The sequence below is a fragment of the Rhinopithecus bieti genome, unplaced genomic scaffold, assembly GCF_001698545.2.
Source record: "Rhinopithecus bieti isolate Rb0 unplaced genomic scaffold, ASM169854v2 scaffold_42948, whole genome shotgun sequence".
NCBI lineage: Eukaryota > Metazoa > Chordata > Mammalia > Primates > Cercopithecidae > Rhinopithecus > Rhinopithecus bieti.
In genome coordinates this window covers 551,074-568,972 of record NW_016817872.1, presented here as the reverse complement: position 1 = coordinate 568,972, position 17,899 = coordinate 551,074, and the positions used below count along the sequence as shown (strand labels likewise).

The window sequence follows — 17,899 nt, the reverse complement described above, 5'->3', positions numbered from 1 at the left end:
GAGGCCAGTTCTGCCTTGAGCTCTTACCTTGAGCCCTTAGAACATTTGCAATGGCCCTCCAAGAATTTTAGGCTCTCAGGGACAGAAATGAGAGCTTGGTCCAGGGATAAAAGGGATCTCACCCCAGGGCAAGGCCTTATCAGTTCTGTTGGGTCCTGGACTTTAACTTTCTCCCTTGCACATGAAAGGAAGATTCTTTAGATAAAACCTAAAGGAGGGCCAGACTAGCAGGCAGAAGTGAAGAGCCCCAGATGAAAGCTGCTGTGTGAGTCGTCTCGGCTGCCATCTTTCCTATGGACAGAGGAAGGCATTCCACTCTTTTGGGCTTTCCCAGAGGGCTCAGGGAGTTTGTGTGGAAGCTAAACCAGAGCTCCACTTCTGACTTTGTCTTTACAGCCTCCTGGAATCCTTTATCGGCCTTCAGGACATAAATCTTCTGGAAAGGCCGCCAGGCCGCCCACAAAGGATGGGCAATCCATTCAGTAATGGACTGTGATAACCTGCTAACCCCTAGTCAGGCAGTCACCAGCCACTGTCTGTGAACGTCCCCACCCTGTCATCCAACTTCCTCCTCCTCTGGTCTTTCTAGTCTCCAGGAGGATATCTGAGATTGCTCCAACATCCCACACTGATTATGTCAGCAGGAATCAAGGAAGCTGCCTCCTAATCTATCCTCGTGCTGCTAATAAACTCACTGTGCAACCCTGGGCTCTGCCACTTTCTGGCCTTTAGTCTCCTCACCTATAACATGATCAGGATGAACTAGAACAGTGTTATTTTTTTTTAACCAGTGGCTTTTTTTTTCCTAAATAAATCTTACATGGAATCACAGCCCACCTCCACAGAGAATTCTCTAAAATGTCTACCCATTTGCTCTGTCACACCCTCATGGTTTAACTATCTTTCCTGCACTTACTAGATTTAGAATCTTATATTGCTTGTATGTTTACTTACATATTATCTGTCTTCCCCACTACAATGTAAACTATGTGTAGTTAGTGATCCCTTATGTCGTATTCACATTTATAAGTAGGTTCTAAGTAATTAGTTGTTGAGTAATTGGGTAATGAGATGATTAAATGTGTGGACCAGATGACTAAAGATTTGTTCTGGTAGAAACTGGAGTGGGTGGCATGGAGTCCCACCTGCTGGGTCACCTCTTCTATGCCCCTCCACCCCACCCAATCCCAAGCATCCCTTATGTCTCTCCAAGCCCTCAAGAATCTTTAGATCACAGTTGGAAACAATTGAATTCCATGAACTCTGAGGTCTTCTAATATTCCAAGAAATGCAATGTCCTTGCAAATATTAAAAGACTTGAAGGTATCTCACTTCATTGATTGATTGATTCATTCATTCATTTAATGTGCTAACTATGTGTCAGGCCATGTACTGGAGGCTAAAAATACAAGTGAAGATGACAGATCCTGCCTTTACAAGGTTCAGCATGTAATGAGGAAAAGATTGGTCAGCCGGCAATTGCAATGGCATTTGGCATGTGAATGGACGAGCATTTCAGAGCAGTGCTTCTGAAACCTTAACGTGCCTGAGAATCACCTGGGGACTTGTTACAATCTAAATTGACTCAGTAGTCTGGGTTGGGCCTGAGATTCTGCATTTATTGAATTCCGTGAACTCTGATGTCTTTTAACATTCCAGAAAATGCAATGTAACAAGTTCTCATAGTGATGTTAATGTTGTTGGCCCCGAAAGCACACTTGGAGTGACCAAGTTCCAGATGCAGAAAGTTGGAGCAGCTAATCCAGACCTGGAGCTCAAGGAAGAATCCTTGTGAAAGAAAGAACGTTTCTAAGTTTAGAAACAGAATGAAGAAGGGTCCTCCAGGTGGAAGGGAGAGAGTCTTCTCATCAGAAGGAATTACCAATGCAAAGATGAGAGAAGGTTGGGTAAGAGAATATAGTTCAGTTAAAAATACAAATCTTATTGGAGAAAAGAATTCAAAGTGAAAGAGGAGAGTTCAAGGTGAAAAGGAAAAGCAAACAAACAAAAACAACAAGGCTGGATTGTTTAGCAAAGGACGGATCATGATGGCTCTTGTGAGTTCTGTTCACAAGTTTCTTCTTTCTCCCAGAAGCCATATAAATGTTTTAAACAGAGGAGCAATTTGGATAAATTTGCTCTGCCTTTCAAGGATTAGCAAGTGTGCAGAACATCACAGTGGAAATAAGAGATGGCAAGATGCTTCTCCAAAGCCAGGAGCCCAGGGATTCTGTCCTAGCCTTGTCACCTACTTGTTGTGTGACCTTGGACACAAGCCATCCCCATTCTGGACCTCGTTTGTAACATGAAAGGGCTGAACTCCAAAGTCTCTTCCAGCTGGGAAGCCAACGTACCAGAAAACACTGAAGGTCATAAAGACCAGAGAATAGACACATCGTTAGTATAATTTCACCTCCAGCCCTGCACGTTTTGTTTCTCAGGGACCCAGGTTGACTAGAGTGATAAGAGCTTTTTCCAGGAGTACATTGAGGACTGATATCATAAGATGAGCTCTATTAGGATTCTCTTGGACTATGTAATCACGAAACCCCAAAATGTTTTCAAATCTTTCCTAAATCTGTGGTCATACGTGTCCCCACAAGATTTAGTGACAAAAGGACATCTCTTACCTCTGCCTAATAAATCTATCAGGCCAGTGTCCCCCAGAGCCTAGTTCTTATGATCACAAGTTACTGCAAACAGCTGCTCGAAGAAGACCTGCTGACACCCAGCTGTCCCCAACCATAAGGTTCCTATTAGGAGACTTGAAAAACCGAGCTCATAGGTGGCCAGGGACCAGAATTTTCTCGGGTCAGAACATCTTTGACCACTCTTGGGCTTCTCTATACTTTCAGTTACGTTTGAGCATATTGAGAGAGAGGAGACAGCAAGCTCTTGAGGACATTTTGCTTCCATTAAATTGACCTATCTGGACCAGGAATGATGTATTTATGATGTCAGCTCCTCTTGCCTCCATGGCAGGCATTACGAATAGATTGCAGAAATCATCACAGGATCTTTCTCAACATGTCATGGGATTTGAAAAGAGTTACACATCCCCTGCTGTGTTCTTAGTGAAAACAAACAAGCCTGGTATGTCACTGTGTATTCCTCCAAGATTGTGTTAGCTGCTTCTTTGGATATGTTGAATTAACTCTCGGAATTTTTAAGATAATGGGAGCAAGAGCAGACTTAGGCTTCTAGGGTCATATTCCTATAATCTTAGAAGCACTTTTAACTTTTTTCTGTATATTTTGGCATTTCTAAAATCAGGACGGATTGTGCACAGTGGATGTGTACATTAAGCATTGTATTCCTCTTTTCTTGAATGGCTGTTATTAAAGCATTGACATATCTTATAATTAAAGGTATCTTCCATTTTACCTTCAATTAAGAAACAAATACTAATACTAATACCAACTAACTATTACTAACAAAGAAATACTAACAAAACACACTGACTTTGGACGTTGAACAAGTGTCCCATGGATCTGTTTTCCCCACTGATAGTGTATAGCAAGGTTAGTTATTGTCTTGAAGTTCCCATCAGTTCCAACTGAAATAGCTTTGGATCAGTTGAGACTCAGTCATTTCTGTCATCAAAGAACACATTTTTGAAAAAGTCTTATGATTTCTTCTGAGTGGATGAAAAGAAAAAGCAAATGCAAACATTTTCAGTGGTCACCTTACAAATCACATTTCAAACCTGGTGTTAAAGGTGTATAACCAGTGGCAGTATCTGAGCTTCTGACTTTCTGTTGGATAGGAGCAAGCTGAGGCCAAATTTGATGTAGGTTTATTTTGAAAGTAACCCTGATGAACTACTGGTAAGTCATAAAACCGTGGCTTCATTGCACAAGTTCATCACATCAGCTTAAAAATATATGTGTATATATTCATATTTTAAAATGAAAATACCTTCATTTGATTTTGTTCTGAAATAATTCTTGTTCATTATATAAAATCCAAATGATACAGAAATATATAAAATAATGAAAATTGTGCACCTCTCGGCCACATAATCCCAACCCTACCCCAGAGAGTGCATTGTTAACAGTGTACATGTGTATTTCCATATACAGATATGGAAATGCATGGAGATAGGGAAACAGATACAGGCTTAAGAATATGTTCATGTCTACAACCATAGCTCTATCATCTCTACTATGTTTAACAACTCCATGAACTATGTTCTAATATCTGCCTATTTCTATTTAACAATATGCCGTACGAGTTTTTCCCCGCAGATACATATGTCAATGTTTTTTTTTTTTTTTTTTGAGATGGAGTCTTGCTCTGTCGCCCGGGCTGGAGTGCAGTGGCCGGATCTCAGCTCACTGCGAGCTCCGCCTCCCGGGTTTATGCCATTCTCCTGCCTCAGCCTCCGGAGTAGCTGGGACTACAGGCGCCCGCCACCTCGCCCGGCTATTTTTTTGTATTTTAGTAGAGACCGGGTTTCACCGTGTTAGCCAGGATGGTCTCGATCTCCTGACCTCGTGATCCGCCCGTCTCGGCCTCCCAAAGTGCTGGGATTACAGGCTTGAGCCACCGCGCCCGGCCATATGTCAATGTTTTATCTTTTTTAAGGGTCTTTTAGTCATGCAAATATGTGACTGTATCACACATTAATCTGGTTTTGTATTAACAACCAACTATATTTCTTACAATTTCTTTGTTATTATAAACAAATCCACATAAACCTTTTGCCCACTTGCCTGATTATTTCTTTAGGTCCACATGATAATTTTATGCCATTTCATCCCTTTATTGACCCTTGCCGAAGAGCTGCTGTGTTTTGAAAGCTAAGGACTGAAAATTCTCACTTCAAGTCAGTTTGCATTTCCTTCCTTCCTTCCTTCCTTCCTTCCTTCCTTCCTTCCTTCCTTCCTTTCTTCCCTCCCTGCCCCCATCCCCAAGACGAAGTCTTGCTGTGTCACCCAGACTGGAGTGCAGTGGTGCAATCTCAGCTCACTGCAACCGCTGCCTCCCATGTTCAAACGATTCTCTTGCCTCAGCCTCCCAAGTACCTGGGATTACAGGCACCCGCCACTACGCTTGGCCAATTTTTTGTATTTTTAGTAGAGACGGGGTTTCACCATGTTGGCCAGGCTGGTCTGAAACTCCCGACCACAAGTGATCGGCCCGCCTCAGCCTCCCAAAGTGCTGGGATTACAGGTGTGAGACACCACGCCCGGCAGTTTGCATTTATTAATTCGATGTTCTTGCATAGTAAAGAGTTGAACACCAGAGGAGACCTACACTGTCCAAGAAGCAGGTGGGAAATATTAGTTGAGCATCTATTATTGGCCCAGTTATTTATATTTCATTTAATCTCCTGAACAATAGATATTGAAGATTAAGCAACAGAGAATCATGTGGAGTTATGTAAACTGTCCATAGTTGCAAGGTCTAAACTCTAAGTGTTGGAGTCTGAATTTAGAATATTGTCTTCTGATATTCAGCTGGTGTCCTGTGAAACCACATCGCATCCCAAGATATGTGCACAACTAAGAAAAAATGTGATATGTATCTCCACAAATAAATAAAATGCTTCAGCAGCAAATGGGAAAACATGACTTATGATAGCTGGGAAGATCTGGAAGGCTTCCTGAAGATGAAATTTCAGTGTGACTTTGAGTCATGAATAGAGCCTCAGCAAAAGTGGTCTTCTCAGCTCAGGAATTCAGTGCTTGGCAATTGTGTCACAGCAAAGTTTACTGTGAAGTGAGTGGTCATCAGATGATATTTCTCTGTGGATCAAGGCTCTCATGCCTTTTAGATTAAAAACAAATAAACAACAATGACAAACACCTGTTACGACTCCCACTGTAGCACACCCCTTTCTAAAACAGAATTGATTTAATCACCTCCAGCGATGGGGAACCCACTGCCACATGGAATAAACCATTCTAAATTTAGAGGACTTTAGCTTTACATTTTTTATTATTTTGAGCCAAATGTGTCTTCTGATAGTTTTAGGGTGGCTGTGTCATATGCTTTGGTGCCTTATAGTAGAGGATTGAAACTTCTCCCTATCCTCCTGTCACCCTGGTCAAATCAATGACTGGCTTGAAGCTCTTTTTTATCACCTGTAGACTCTAAAAGTGTGTTGAGGGTTAGATGTAAAATAATGTTGCATAGGTACACTTTCTGGCACATAGTGGGTACTCAATAAATTACAGTCATTATCATCCCTGACCCTCAGATTTTTGCCCATTTGTCTTTTGTTGCTACAACCATGTAACTAATGGCCTAAATCTCCTCTTCCATGGGCACTCTCCATTCCTGCTTTCAGCTCAGCAGGCTTGCTTTAGAGACATCCCTCAGCATCATGATCTGGCTGCAGTTTACATGTGTCCCTCTTACCAGAAGTGTCGGAGGTTCTCCAGATGGAGCCTGACGAGGACACCATGAATAAAGCCATTACTTCCCTTAACCTCTGTCCTCTCCACTTCTGAAGGTTATGTTCCCATTTTTGTGCAACCACATCATGTCCTCAATTCTTATTAAGCTTGGGGTCAGCTAACTCAGAGACACTTAAGCTCAACTCCAGAAGGCAGAGTTGAGGCTCAACTCCAGAGGGAGGGAGGCGAATGGAAATGTTTTCTTCCTGCCTGTCTTCTTTTTCTCCATTTCAGGGCCCCCTTAGAAATTGGGTCTCTGTCCTGATTAGTGAGTCAACAGCTGATTGGGGAATGGTGCTGGGAATAGAATTGTTCCCAGCAAAGTGGCATTTGGGCCCAGCCCCTGACTCTTTCACAAACAATTCCTGTCTCAGTCTCACCTGGTGATAAAACAATAAATTAGTATGTGGTGGCCCTCCCTCACCTCTTGCTTCCTATCCCAGTGGGTCCTATCTCCAATGAGGAAGATTTCATTTCCGGTATTTGAGAAAAGTGGTCACTCTGACCTATGATTTCCCCTCCAGGGAAAACTTGAAGCACGCCTTGAAGCAGCATTTTTGCCTTTGGTCTCTCTCACTCCCGCTCTTCCTTCTTCCCAGTCTTTGAGCACCTGAAACCCTTCTCTCCATGGCTTCACTTTCTGAATTCTTCTTTGTTTTCTTTTTTTTTTTTTTTAAGACGGAGTCTCGCTCTGTCGCCCAGGCTGGAGTGCAGTGGCCGGATCTCAACTCACTGCAAGCTCCGCCTCCCGGGTTTAGGCCATTCTCCTGCCTCAGCCTCCCGAGTAGCTGGGACTACAGGCGCCCGCCACCTCGCCCGGCTAGTTTTCTTGTATTTTTTAGTAGAGACGGGGTTTCACTGTGTTAGCCAGGATGGTCTCGATCTCCTGACCTCGTGATCTGCCCATCTCAGCCTCCCAAAGTGCTGGGATTACAGGCTAGAGCCACCACGCCCGGCCTCTTCTTTGTTTTCTAAATGCAAACATTGGTTCAGTGCCTGTTATGTACAAAGTCTTGTGCTGGATGCCTGTAGCCATCATTTCATTTCAACCTAACAACAGCCCTACAAAATAAATATTTCTATTTTCATTTATACAAGAGAAAACTGAGGCTTAGAAAGGTGAAGTGACTTGCCCTTATGGGCTCTAAAGCCTGTGTCCTTTTCACTATAATATTCTGCTTTCAGTCATTGCTAACATTTACGTAGAGCTAAGCAAATTGTCCATAGTATCTCATCCTCCCAACAAAATTGTTATTCTCATTTTATGGATGCTACAACTAAGAGTTAGTGGCATTGAAGAATTTGCTCACAAACCACATAGCTGTAATTTATAGAGCTGGGATTTAAATCTGGGATTCCAGAGCCAACACTTCATCTTGACTCTGGAATCAGGAACCCTGGTTCTAGCTTTGCCTTTGTTACTAACTCAAGGTGTTCCTTAAAGGCAAAATCATTTTCTCACTCCAAATATATTTTCCTAATCCATGCAAAAGGAGGCTTTGTCTGTTCCTTTGGAAGAAGGGCATTTGGGCATGTTGGAAGAATTGTCTTTTCCAGCATCATTTTCTATTTATATTTATCGCTTACTTCTGTGACTGTCTAATCAGAAAATGTCTCTCCATTGCCCAGAATAAAATCCAAGTACTACGTCATGACTTGGAAGAGTCTGCCTGGTCTGATCCCTGCCAAGCTCACTGGTCTCCCACCTATTCTTTGCACTGGTTATTTCAAACAACTAGTGGTTTATGTTCTCTCCAGTCTAACTTGGGATGGGCAATTTCCTCTGCCTTCTCATCTACCTGAAAATGCTGTTTCATTATTGAAGACCTAGCTCAGGTGTGGCATCCTCTTGAGCGACTACTCTGAGTCTCCAAACCGAGGATTGGTGTCCATCTTTTATATTCCCAGAACAGCATGCTTAGTGTTCCTCAGCCCAGTGCTCTGCCCCCGAATTAGAGGCTGTTAATATTTCTATCTGCCTGTCTCTTGTCACTGACTTATAAAGATACCCAAGACTTAAACTAGTTAATACCAGTCGCAGTGCCTGGTACACAAAATACACCTAATGATATATAATAATGATGATGACCATGAGAGTGATGGTGGTGGTAGTAATGATAATGGTGATGATACTTTCTAGCATGCATCAGGTGCTACTTTGTGCCAAGTAATTTTCTAAGAGTTTGACATGTACTGACTTAACCCTCATTATAACTTTATGAGGTGAGCCATCTGCTGTTCCCTTTGCATAGATGAGCAAACCAAGAAAAGAAGCTTTTTTTTTTTATCAGTATAGAGAAAAATGAAACCAACACCTGTAAGTACAACAATGGGAAACAGTTTAACACCTCACTGTGCACTCCACTTGGTTACTTTTTTTTTTTTTTTTTTTTTGAGATAGAGTTTTGCTCTTATTGCCCAGGCTGGAGTGCAATGGTACGATCTCAGCTCACTGCAACCTCCGCCTCTTGGGTTCAAGCAGTTCTCCAGCTTCAGCTCCCCGAGTAGCTGGGATTACAGGCATATACCATGAGACCCGGCTAATTTTTGTATTTTTAGTAGAGACAGGGTTTTACCATGTTGGCCAGGCTGGTATCAAACTCCTGACCTCTGGTGATCTGCTCACCTCATTCTCCCAAAGTTTTGGGATTACAGGCATGAGCCACCACTCCTAGCCTCCACTTGGTTTAATTCTGTGTTTTGCCTGCTTCCACTCAGTTCTCCTCAAACAACCAGAAGTATTTTTAAACAGTTCAGGTCCAAACCTGTTACTTTGCTTCTTGAAATATTTCAATAAGTCTCCCACTTATTCTCAAGACAATAATCATAGATAACATTTATTGACAGTTTATTATGTGTTTGTTAATTTTTTATTTTAAAAATAACACTTTGGTAGATACAGTTATTATTTTCATTTTGTGGGTAAGGTAAGAAAACTGTGGAACAAGTGGTAAAGCAGTTCACTCAGTATCACACAGAGTGAGTGGCTGAGCTGGGATTTGAACCTGAGCAGTCCGTGTTCTGGAGCCTGTGGATGTATCATTACTCCATACAACCACTGTCCTAGCTGCTAGGCTCCAGCAGCCTGACTCTGACTCCTTCCAGTTTTCCCTGTGTCCCTACTTGTACACTGTATTGCAGCCATAGATTCTCAGAACATCTATGCATCTCTTATCTCTGTACTTTTACCTTTACTTTTTTTTTTTTTTTTTTTGAGGTGGAGTTTCGCTCTTGTTGCCCAGGCTGGGGTACAGTGGCACAATCTTGGTTCACTGTAACCTCCGCCTTATGGTTTCAAACAATTCTCCTGCCTCAGCCTCCTGAGTATCTGGGATTACAGGTGCCCACCACAACGCCCAGCTAATTTTTGTATTTTTAGTAGAGACAGAGTTTCACCATGTTGGCCAGGCTGCTGTCAAACTTCTGACCTTGTGATCCACCCGCCTTGGCCTCCTACAGTGCTGGGATTACAGGCGTGAGTCACCGTGCCCAGCCGCCTTTTACTCTTCTTTATCTAACTCCTATTCATTTAGGAGACTGAACACATGTTTCACACATAATAGGAAGTCTTCTTGGACATCCTTGATCCTACTTAAGTACCTTCCTCTGTTTTCAAACAGCTCTCGTGACTTCTTTTATAATTGCTTTTGTCACTCGTATTGTCATCTCCATTTGTCCATCTTTTCTACCAGAAGTTCTGCCACATAATAAATGCTCAATAAATCAGCAAGAAATGACTTTATCTCCTTCAACTTCACAACAGTCTCATTTTTCAAATGAAGAAACAGATTTAGAGATGTTAAGTAAATGTCCCCAGGACACAGAATTATTAAAGAACGAAGCAAGAACTCAAATGGAAGGGATGGAAAAGAAACTCCTCAGGCTCCTCTTGGGGGGGCACTCGCCCAAGGGGAAAGAGGACTGTGGCTAGAGTGTGATTATGAAGTGATGAATTCTTGGCACCTCAGGAAATATTCCACCCAAGTGGTGAACTATACAAAGAGGACTTTTTGAAAGGCACCTCATAAATTGTGCCCACAAAATATACACACATAAGCCTGGTCCTTTTTCAGCTGCTATGCAGGTGCCTAACACAGTCTCCCATTTGTGGGGTCTGTTGTTGTAAAACTCCTTCCCTCCTGTGGTATCAGAGGGGCATGGAGAGGACAGCAGGAGAGAGAACCTCTCATGTAGCCTCCCAGGGTGCCTGGGCATCTTGAAGATGCTGGAACATAGAGAAAAGTGGTTTCCACATGGAGACAGACAGCTTTACACTAAAGCTGACTTGTAATGTGACCTGGGATAAAGACATTCTGTTCCTTCTCTAAGCCTCAGTTTCCACATTTTTAATGAAAGTGGGTCAGACTAGGTCAGTGGTTCTCAACTTGGGTGATATTGCCCCCAGAATATATTTGGCAATGACTAAAGACAGTTTCACTGGGGCAAGGGTGCTATTGAAAATTCTTCAATGTCTAAAGAATTTTGACAATTCACGACTGGGGCAAGGGTACTATTGGTGGTAGGTGGAGCCCTGGGATGCTGCTAAATGTCCTATAGGATTGTTCCCACAACAAAAAAATATCTAGCCCAGAATGTCGATAGTGCCACCTTTGAAAAACCCTAGACTAGGTGATTGCAACAATCCTTCCTGGCTTTATTTGTCTATGCAGCCATCAGATTTCTCCCAGCAGCATCCTATAGAGCTCTAGATAAGTTCTTAAGGTTATCCTCCATAGTACAGAATGATTCTTGGTAAGGCTAGTCTTCAGTGTAACCTTGATCCTGAGGGCTCATTCCAGCAATCCTTTATAAGAGTAACTATCATTTATTAGAAGCTTACTCTGAGCTCTATATCAGGTGTTAGGCATTTCTCACACTCAACTTGAGAATAAGACCATCATCATTTTTTTAAAGATGGAAAAAAATGAGACACAGAAAAGTTCTGATTTGGGGACATATATATATTTGATGAAAGGGAATCACAAAGGGCAAGATTTCAAAGTTTCCAGACTGGGAGAAAAGAGTGTGAAAGAGTTCATGAAATGAGAACACAGACAGTTAGAAAGGGACTGTGGGTGGTCAGGCCTAGATTTAGATTATTTCCAACTCCAGTGGCCAACTTGATGTTTGCCTTAGTCAAGTAGTGTCACTATTCTGAGCCTTGCTTGAACTCCTCACCCATTAAAAGGGGGTAGACAATACATTCAGGATAGTTATAAAGGCTAAATAAAAAATTTAAAATATATTTAAAGTGTTTACCCAGTGTCTAGCATATGGTGTCAATAACTTTTAGTTGTTCTTGTTGCTTTTTAATCATTATAATAATATCTATTTGATCAGAGTCCAAGGCTGGTCACCTTCAAACTCCTAGGGCTCCCATATCCTAGAAGTAAAAATATTAGGTTAAAAGCTATGACTCTTGTTCATTTTTTTTAACACATTGCACAATTGAAGAAGACAGGTTCTAGGGTGATTTTTGAGTAAGTGTTTGAAGTTCCACACTCCGATCCGGAATAGATAGGAAATGATTGGGAGAAGAAGTTCTCATTTGTTTGTTGACATTTACTCACTATCTCAAAGGCCTAACTCTTGATTTGGGCTTCTTTAATCATGGCTGTTTCATCCTACCTTTCAGGAAGGCCCACCTGATTCTACGGCGGCTGGAGAGGGTGAGTAGCCACTGCTCCAGCCTCCTGCGGAGTGCCTACATCCAGAGCCGTGTGGAAACGGTGCCCTATCTTTTCTGCCGCAGTGAGGAGGTCCGGCCTGCAGGCATGGTGTGGTACAGCATCCTCAAGGACACCAAAATCACGTGTGAGGAGAAGATGGTGTCAATGGCCCGGAACACGTATGGGGAGTCCAAGGGCCGGTGAGGGAGGGTATCGCCCTCCGTGAGCACAGAGACTCTCCATGGGAGGGGGAGCAGTATTCTCCTGGATCCTGGGGCCTGGGTGGGCTGGGGGACAGCTGAGGATGGGCCTAGCAGATGAAACTTGCCAGCAAGGCCAAAGCAAATGGTTTCTCCTGTGGATAGTGGACAGAGACCTTTGTAACCAATGGAATTATTCATTTTTCTCTATCTTTTATTTTTTCAAAGATATTATTTGACTCTATCAAAAGTCTCTCCTTTTTAAACCTTTTCTTATGGATGGCTGTCAATCCTGAGGCAGAAGTTTTCAGGTGGAGACCAAGCGGCCTTTGCTCTTCTTCCTCCTTCCTGCCACACTCTGCTTTCTTCCTGCCATGGACCCCTGGAGGAGACCTATGGAGGGACAGTTTTGACCTGACCCCTAGAGGAGACAGTTTTGACCTCTTCAGCACCAGGAAGGAAGCTCTGAGGATGGTTGCAGTGAGGAAGCATGGGTCTTTAAGGACTTCTCTCTCTTTTTTGCTGGACATTATTGAGTTTGTGGGACCCTGCCTCTTCCTGCTACCTGTGAGTCTGCCCAGAGTCCCCTGCAGGCCTGTCCATGCATTAAAAATTCCTATTGTCTCTCTTTCTGCTTGGGTGGTATTTCTTACCAAAGGAATGTTCTTGAGAGACCTCTGTTTATTCACTTATTGAGTATCTACCCTGTGCCAGTCACAGAGCATATGCAACTAAAGACAGAGAAGCTTCCTTCCCTCAGGGAACTTATGGCCCAGTGGAAATTAAGAGAAGGAGTCTGATCATTTCAAGCTGTGCTAGAGGAAGAATGGAGGTTCTCTGCATTCACTGTTGGAGCATGAGACACACTGGAGGGCTCCTGAAATGCTTCCTTGAAAAGGTGATACCTAAACCCAAAGGATGAGGGGAAATAAGCCAGACAGAGAGGTGGAAAAGATGGGATTTGCTTGCCAGGCACGGTGGATCGTGCCTGTAATCCCAGCACTTTGGGAGGCCAGGGCAGGTCGATCACTTGAGGCCAGAAGTTTGAGACCAGCCTGGCCAATATGGCAAAACCCCATCTCTACTAAAAATACAAAAAATAAAAAATAGCATGGTGGCATGCGCCTGTAATCAATCCCAGCTACTTGGGAGGCCGAGGCACGAGAATTGCTTGAACCTGGGAGGCAGAGGTCGCAGTGAACTGACACGGTGCCACTGGACTCCATCCAGCCTAGTTGACAACTTAAAAAAAAAAAAAAGATAGGATTTGCTCCAGCAAGAGGGGATATGAACAAAAGCCCAGAGACAAGAGACAGTACACCTCTTTCAAGGACTGAAAACTTTCCTTAAGAGTAGGGATCAAAGTAACAGGTGTCAAAAGGTGAGGCTGGGAGCTTGGCAAGGTGAGGCTGGGAGCTTGGTAAGGCATTGGAAGCTTTGGACAAGAAGCTTGACACTGTCTTGGAGCATCCATGACTATCTATATAACTAAAATAGTCAACTTGCTCTTTAAGAAAATCATTCTCACTACAGGGTGAAGAATGGATTGGAGAAGGCCCTAAAGAGAGGGGTGCCATTGTCATTTTCCATGAAGGAGGTGATGGTAGCTTAGGGGGAGACATTCCAACATTGGAATCTCCCTTTATTTATCTATTTTTGAAACAGCTTTGTTGAGGTGTAATTGAAACCTCCTTTTAAATGATAATTGCACTGCTTCCAGTATACCCTTCCCTGGGAGGGTAATGAGTACAAAGAGGTGTTATAAATTCTTAACACCCTTGTATTAGTTCAAATAAGCTACCTAGCTTGAGCAGATGGGATTTGGTCAGGTATATCATAATGCAAAGATGACACCTGTTAAGAGAAGAGAGTATAGCACTGTGGGGTTTCACAAGAGGAAAAGATACTGAATATCAATAAAACATAAGCCATTCAAAATATGCCTATCCTCATTTGTATAGTGGTGAGTAAAAAAGAAAAAACAATGGCTACTTCACTTCTCAATTTGGCGAATGCTGATGAGATTGACAATCCACTTCCCAATAACCTACATACTGAGGACATTTTTGCCCCCAGGACTCCGATTCATATTGGGAAATAGGTAACACAAAAGCAAACAAGGCAGAAAGGGATTCTTCCATCCTTGGTGCCTGGGAAGCTTCTCAACCTCTCACAGTCTAAGCTCTAAGGCACTTTTTCAGGAAGTTTACTATTATTGGGGTTATGTTTCTCTAAGTATACAGGTGGAGCTTCTAAATGCCTCTCGGGTATACCACTTCCTGGGTATACATGGGCCTTCAGAGAGCTATCAGTTTGCTGGGCCTGGGTCCCAGGTTTTCAGAGAGCTATCCAGTTGCTGTAGCTTTCCATTGTCTTGACCCAACCTGAGGAACAAGTTAGCTCAACAGTTGCAGAAAATTACAACACTCGGTGTGCTGGTGTGGTGGTCTGAGCCTGATTTAGCTTGAGTCTGACAACACTGCTATTCACCAGCTATTGCCCTTAAGGGAGTAACTTGACCTCAGATTTCTTATCAACAAAGTGGAGTCAATGCTGGTCCCACCTCAAGGGGTTTTTTCTCAGCTTGAATGATAAAGGAGTTAACATGCATCCAATGCAATATATAGTGTTTTTGTTTATTTTTTTCTTTTTTCTCCTGACAGAGACAATATGTATAATACTGTGAGTCTTGGGCAGGTATCCAGGAAAATCTGGGTGGGAAAGGCCTACATAATTCTGATTAAAAGAAAGAATTAATGATTAACAGCTCTGTCAGCTATGTGAATTATAACTAGAGTCAAAATCCTAACTCAAAGAGAAGTGGTCACCATGGTGGAATTTAATGCAATAACAAGACCCCCAAAGAGAAGTGTGTAGTTAAAAAAAAGAAACATTCTTGATACGTAAATGAAGCTGGGAGGTATGGTGCCCCGGCCTCTGCATGACCAGATTGATCCATATGCTGCCATGAAACTTGCCAGGGAAGCTCATGTCACAATATGCTGGCAAGGATGAGACTTCTTGTGTAGTCTTCACCGCCATATAAAGAAGTTGTGAACACACAAAGGTGTGTGTTAGGGGTGCATAGGAAATCACCCCTAAATGACCTCATTCTTCTGGATGGTAAAGAAATATCTTCTCTCAGCAGACTTTGTGATAAAGTGTGCCCTACAGACAAATGCTGGTAACTACCATTTAAGGAATCCTCATCATACCGATGGCTCTACATACTTATCTCATTTAACCATGGGCAAAACAGTCATGTGCTGTTGTGGTGATCATTTTACAATTCAAGAAACTCAGGTTTAGGCAGACTGAATAACCTGCCCCAAATCCTGTAGATAGTAAGTGATGGTATTGAGATACTGAGATCTAAACTTGAGCAGACAAAGTAATTCCAAATGATGAGCACTGTGTAAGCACGCTACCTGCTAGGGCTACTAAGTGCAGTACCTCCCTTCTCTATCTTAAGTCAAAAACTAAGTCTAACTTCCAACCAATACCTGAGTACTGATTTCCAGGTTTGGGGTACTAACATGAACAGGATCTAGCTCCTGCCCTTAAGGAACTCCCAGAATTTAGCTAACTAAATACAGTGTGATAAAATCAGACACTCTGGAGTCAAGCCAATCTGGGTTTAAATATTGGCTGTGCAATTTACAATGAGGCAGGGCTAACCCTTAAGAGAAATTTAGGAGGCAAACTCAACAAATATTGCTAACTAATAAGCTCAGGTTAGCTGGCATTTACTTAACCTCTCTAAGCCTTACTTTTCTCATCTGTGAAAGGGATAAATATATTACTTCAAAGACTGTTGGGAAGATTAAATTAGATGATGTATATAAAGCCATTGGGTACTTGAAAACAAAAGCTCTTAATAAATAGTTATTATAGTGACTTTTTTTTAAGAGACAGGGTCCCACTCTGTCACCCTAGCTAGAGTGCAGTGCAGTGGTACTAACACAGCTCGTTGCAGCCTCAACCTCCCAGACTCAAGCGATCCTCCCACCTTAGTCCCCCAAGTAGCTGAGACTACAGACGCACACCACCACACCCAGCTAATTTTTGTAATTTTTTTTTGTATTGTAATTTTTCTTTATCCTGCCCAACCTTGTCTTGAACTCCTGAGCTCAGGCAATTCTCCCAACTCGGCCTCCCAAAGTGCTGGAATTATAGGCATGAGCCACTGTGCCAGTCCTAAAATGACGTCTTTACATGAGAAAGGGTGGGTGCAATGGACTCTGCCATTGGAAGGCAAGTCATCATCAGGAAAACCTTCATAGTCAAAGGGTTTATAAGAGTTCAGTAAGTAGAGTAGGAGAAAAAGGGCATGAGGGACAGAGAGACAAGCATATTGATGAAAAAGTGTGCCATATTTGAGGGATAGTGAACAAGTGGTGTGGTCAGGGAGATGAAGGATGTGTTTGGAGAAGTTGTCAGAGGCAGACCACATTGACCGTTGGAAGGCACTGGACTGAAAGTAGAGGTGTGACATGGGCAGATAAGCATTTTCAAAAGCCCGTTCAGAGTGCAAAGTAGGACAGTGGGGAGGAGACAGTTAGCTGCAAGGAGACTAGGTAGGAGACTATAGGTATTGTTTAGGAGGAAGATGAGGAAGCTTGAGCTAGGGCCATGGCAGTGATGAGGCTGGATCTGAGAGGTGTCAAGGAAGTTGACTCAATAGGATTTGCTAATCAAAGCCTGGTGACTTGGGTTTTATCTTTCCCCACTGCTGACTGGGTGTTACACTGGGCAGAACTAGCTGGGGCATGAAGTGAATGATAAATCACATGGGTTCAACGGACAGTGTGCATGGATGAGGCGTGATTTGCATCATGCAGAAACAGTCATTGGGACATCAGAGAGCCGAGAATATAATTTAGCTTTATGTGAAAACCATTCATGGCCCTGAGTGCAATTATACACAAATGTGCTGACTTTCAAATGCAGGTGTGGGAACCATAGCAAGGGGCTTACGTAAGTAGTGTAGAATTTTGTGGAAGTGTAAAACACTGGACTTACAGAAATAGTGCTGAGTTCTCTCCTTCTCTTCCTTTCCCTCCTCTTCCTCCTCATCTTCACTATCCTCATCCTCATCACCATCATCATTTAATTCATTGCTTACCATAAGACATTCTTTACATAAATATCATTTCATATACTTCTAACAACTCCGTGATGTATAAATTATCATTTTTTTCAAAGATATGAGAAATGAATCTGAAGGAATTTAAGAAACTTTCTGGTCTCAGGCTGCTAGTATGTGGCAGAACCAGATTTCAATCCAGATCTCTTTGGACTCCAGAATTTTCACTACTATACTCTGTTATCTCCTCAGGTAGAGACCTCTGTTCTAGTCTTGCTCCTGAAGTAGAGCTGCTATGTGACCTTGAGCAAGCCATTCACCTCTGTGGGCCCTGGGTTCTCCATGTGCCCCCACCACACTAGGGGAGATCTATGTGTCATGGATGTGAAAGATTATATCAGATGATGACTCAGGTACAAAGAGCACTTTTAATCTCTCTTTTATCTTTGCTACCTCCCTTTGAGATTGACAACAGCAGGATGACTGTCTCTGGCCAGTCTAGGGAGGGTCACAGTCTCAGCCAGGTTGCCGCAGAGCATG

The 17,899-nt window shown here is 42.7% G+C and overlaps 1 protein-coding gene across 1 annotated transcript in view; it reads left to right on the top strand.

The window, feature by feature from the left end:
- The window catches only part of ASTN2 (astrotactin 2), a 384,514-nt gene extending 371,610 nt beyond the window's left edge, over positions 1 to 12,904 (top strand). The window contains exon 12 of the mRNA XM_017856274.1: positions 12,040 to 12,904. Within this exon, the coding sequence (XP_017711763.1) occupies positions 12,040 to 12,277 (238 nt within the window). The 3' untranslated portion in view covers positions 12,278 to 12,904. The remainder of the gene's footprint in view (positions 1 to 12,039) is intronic.
- The last annotated feature ends 4,995 nt before the right edge of the window (positions 12,905 to 17,899 follow it).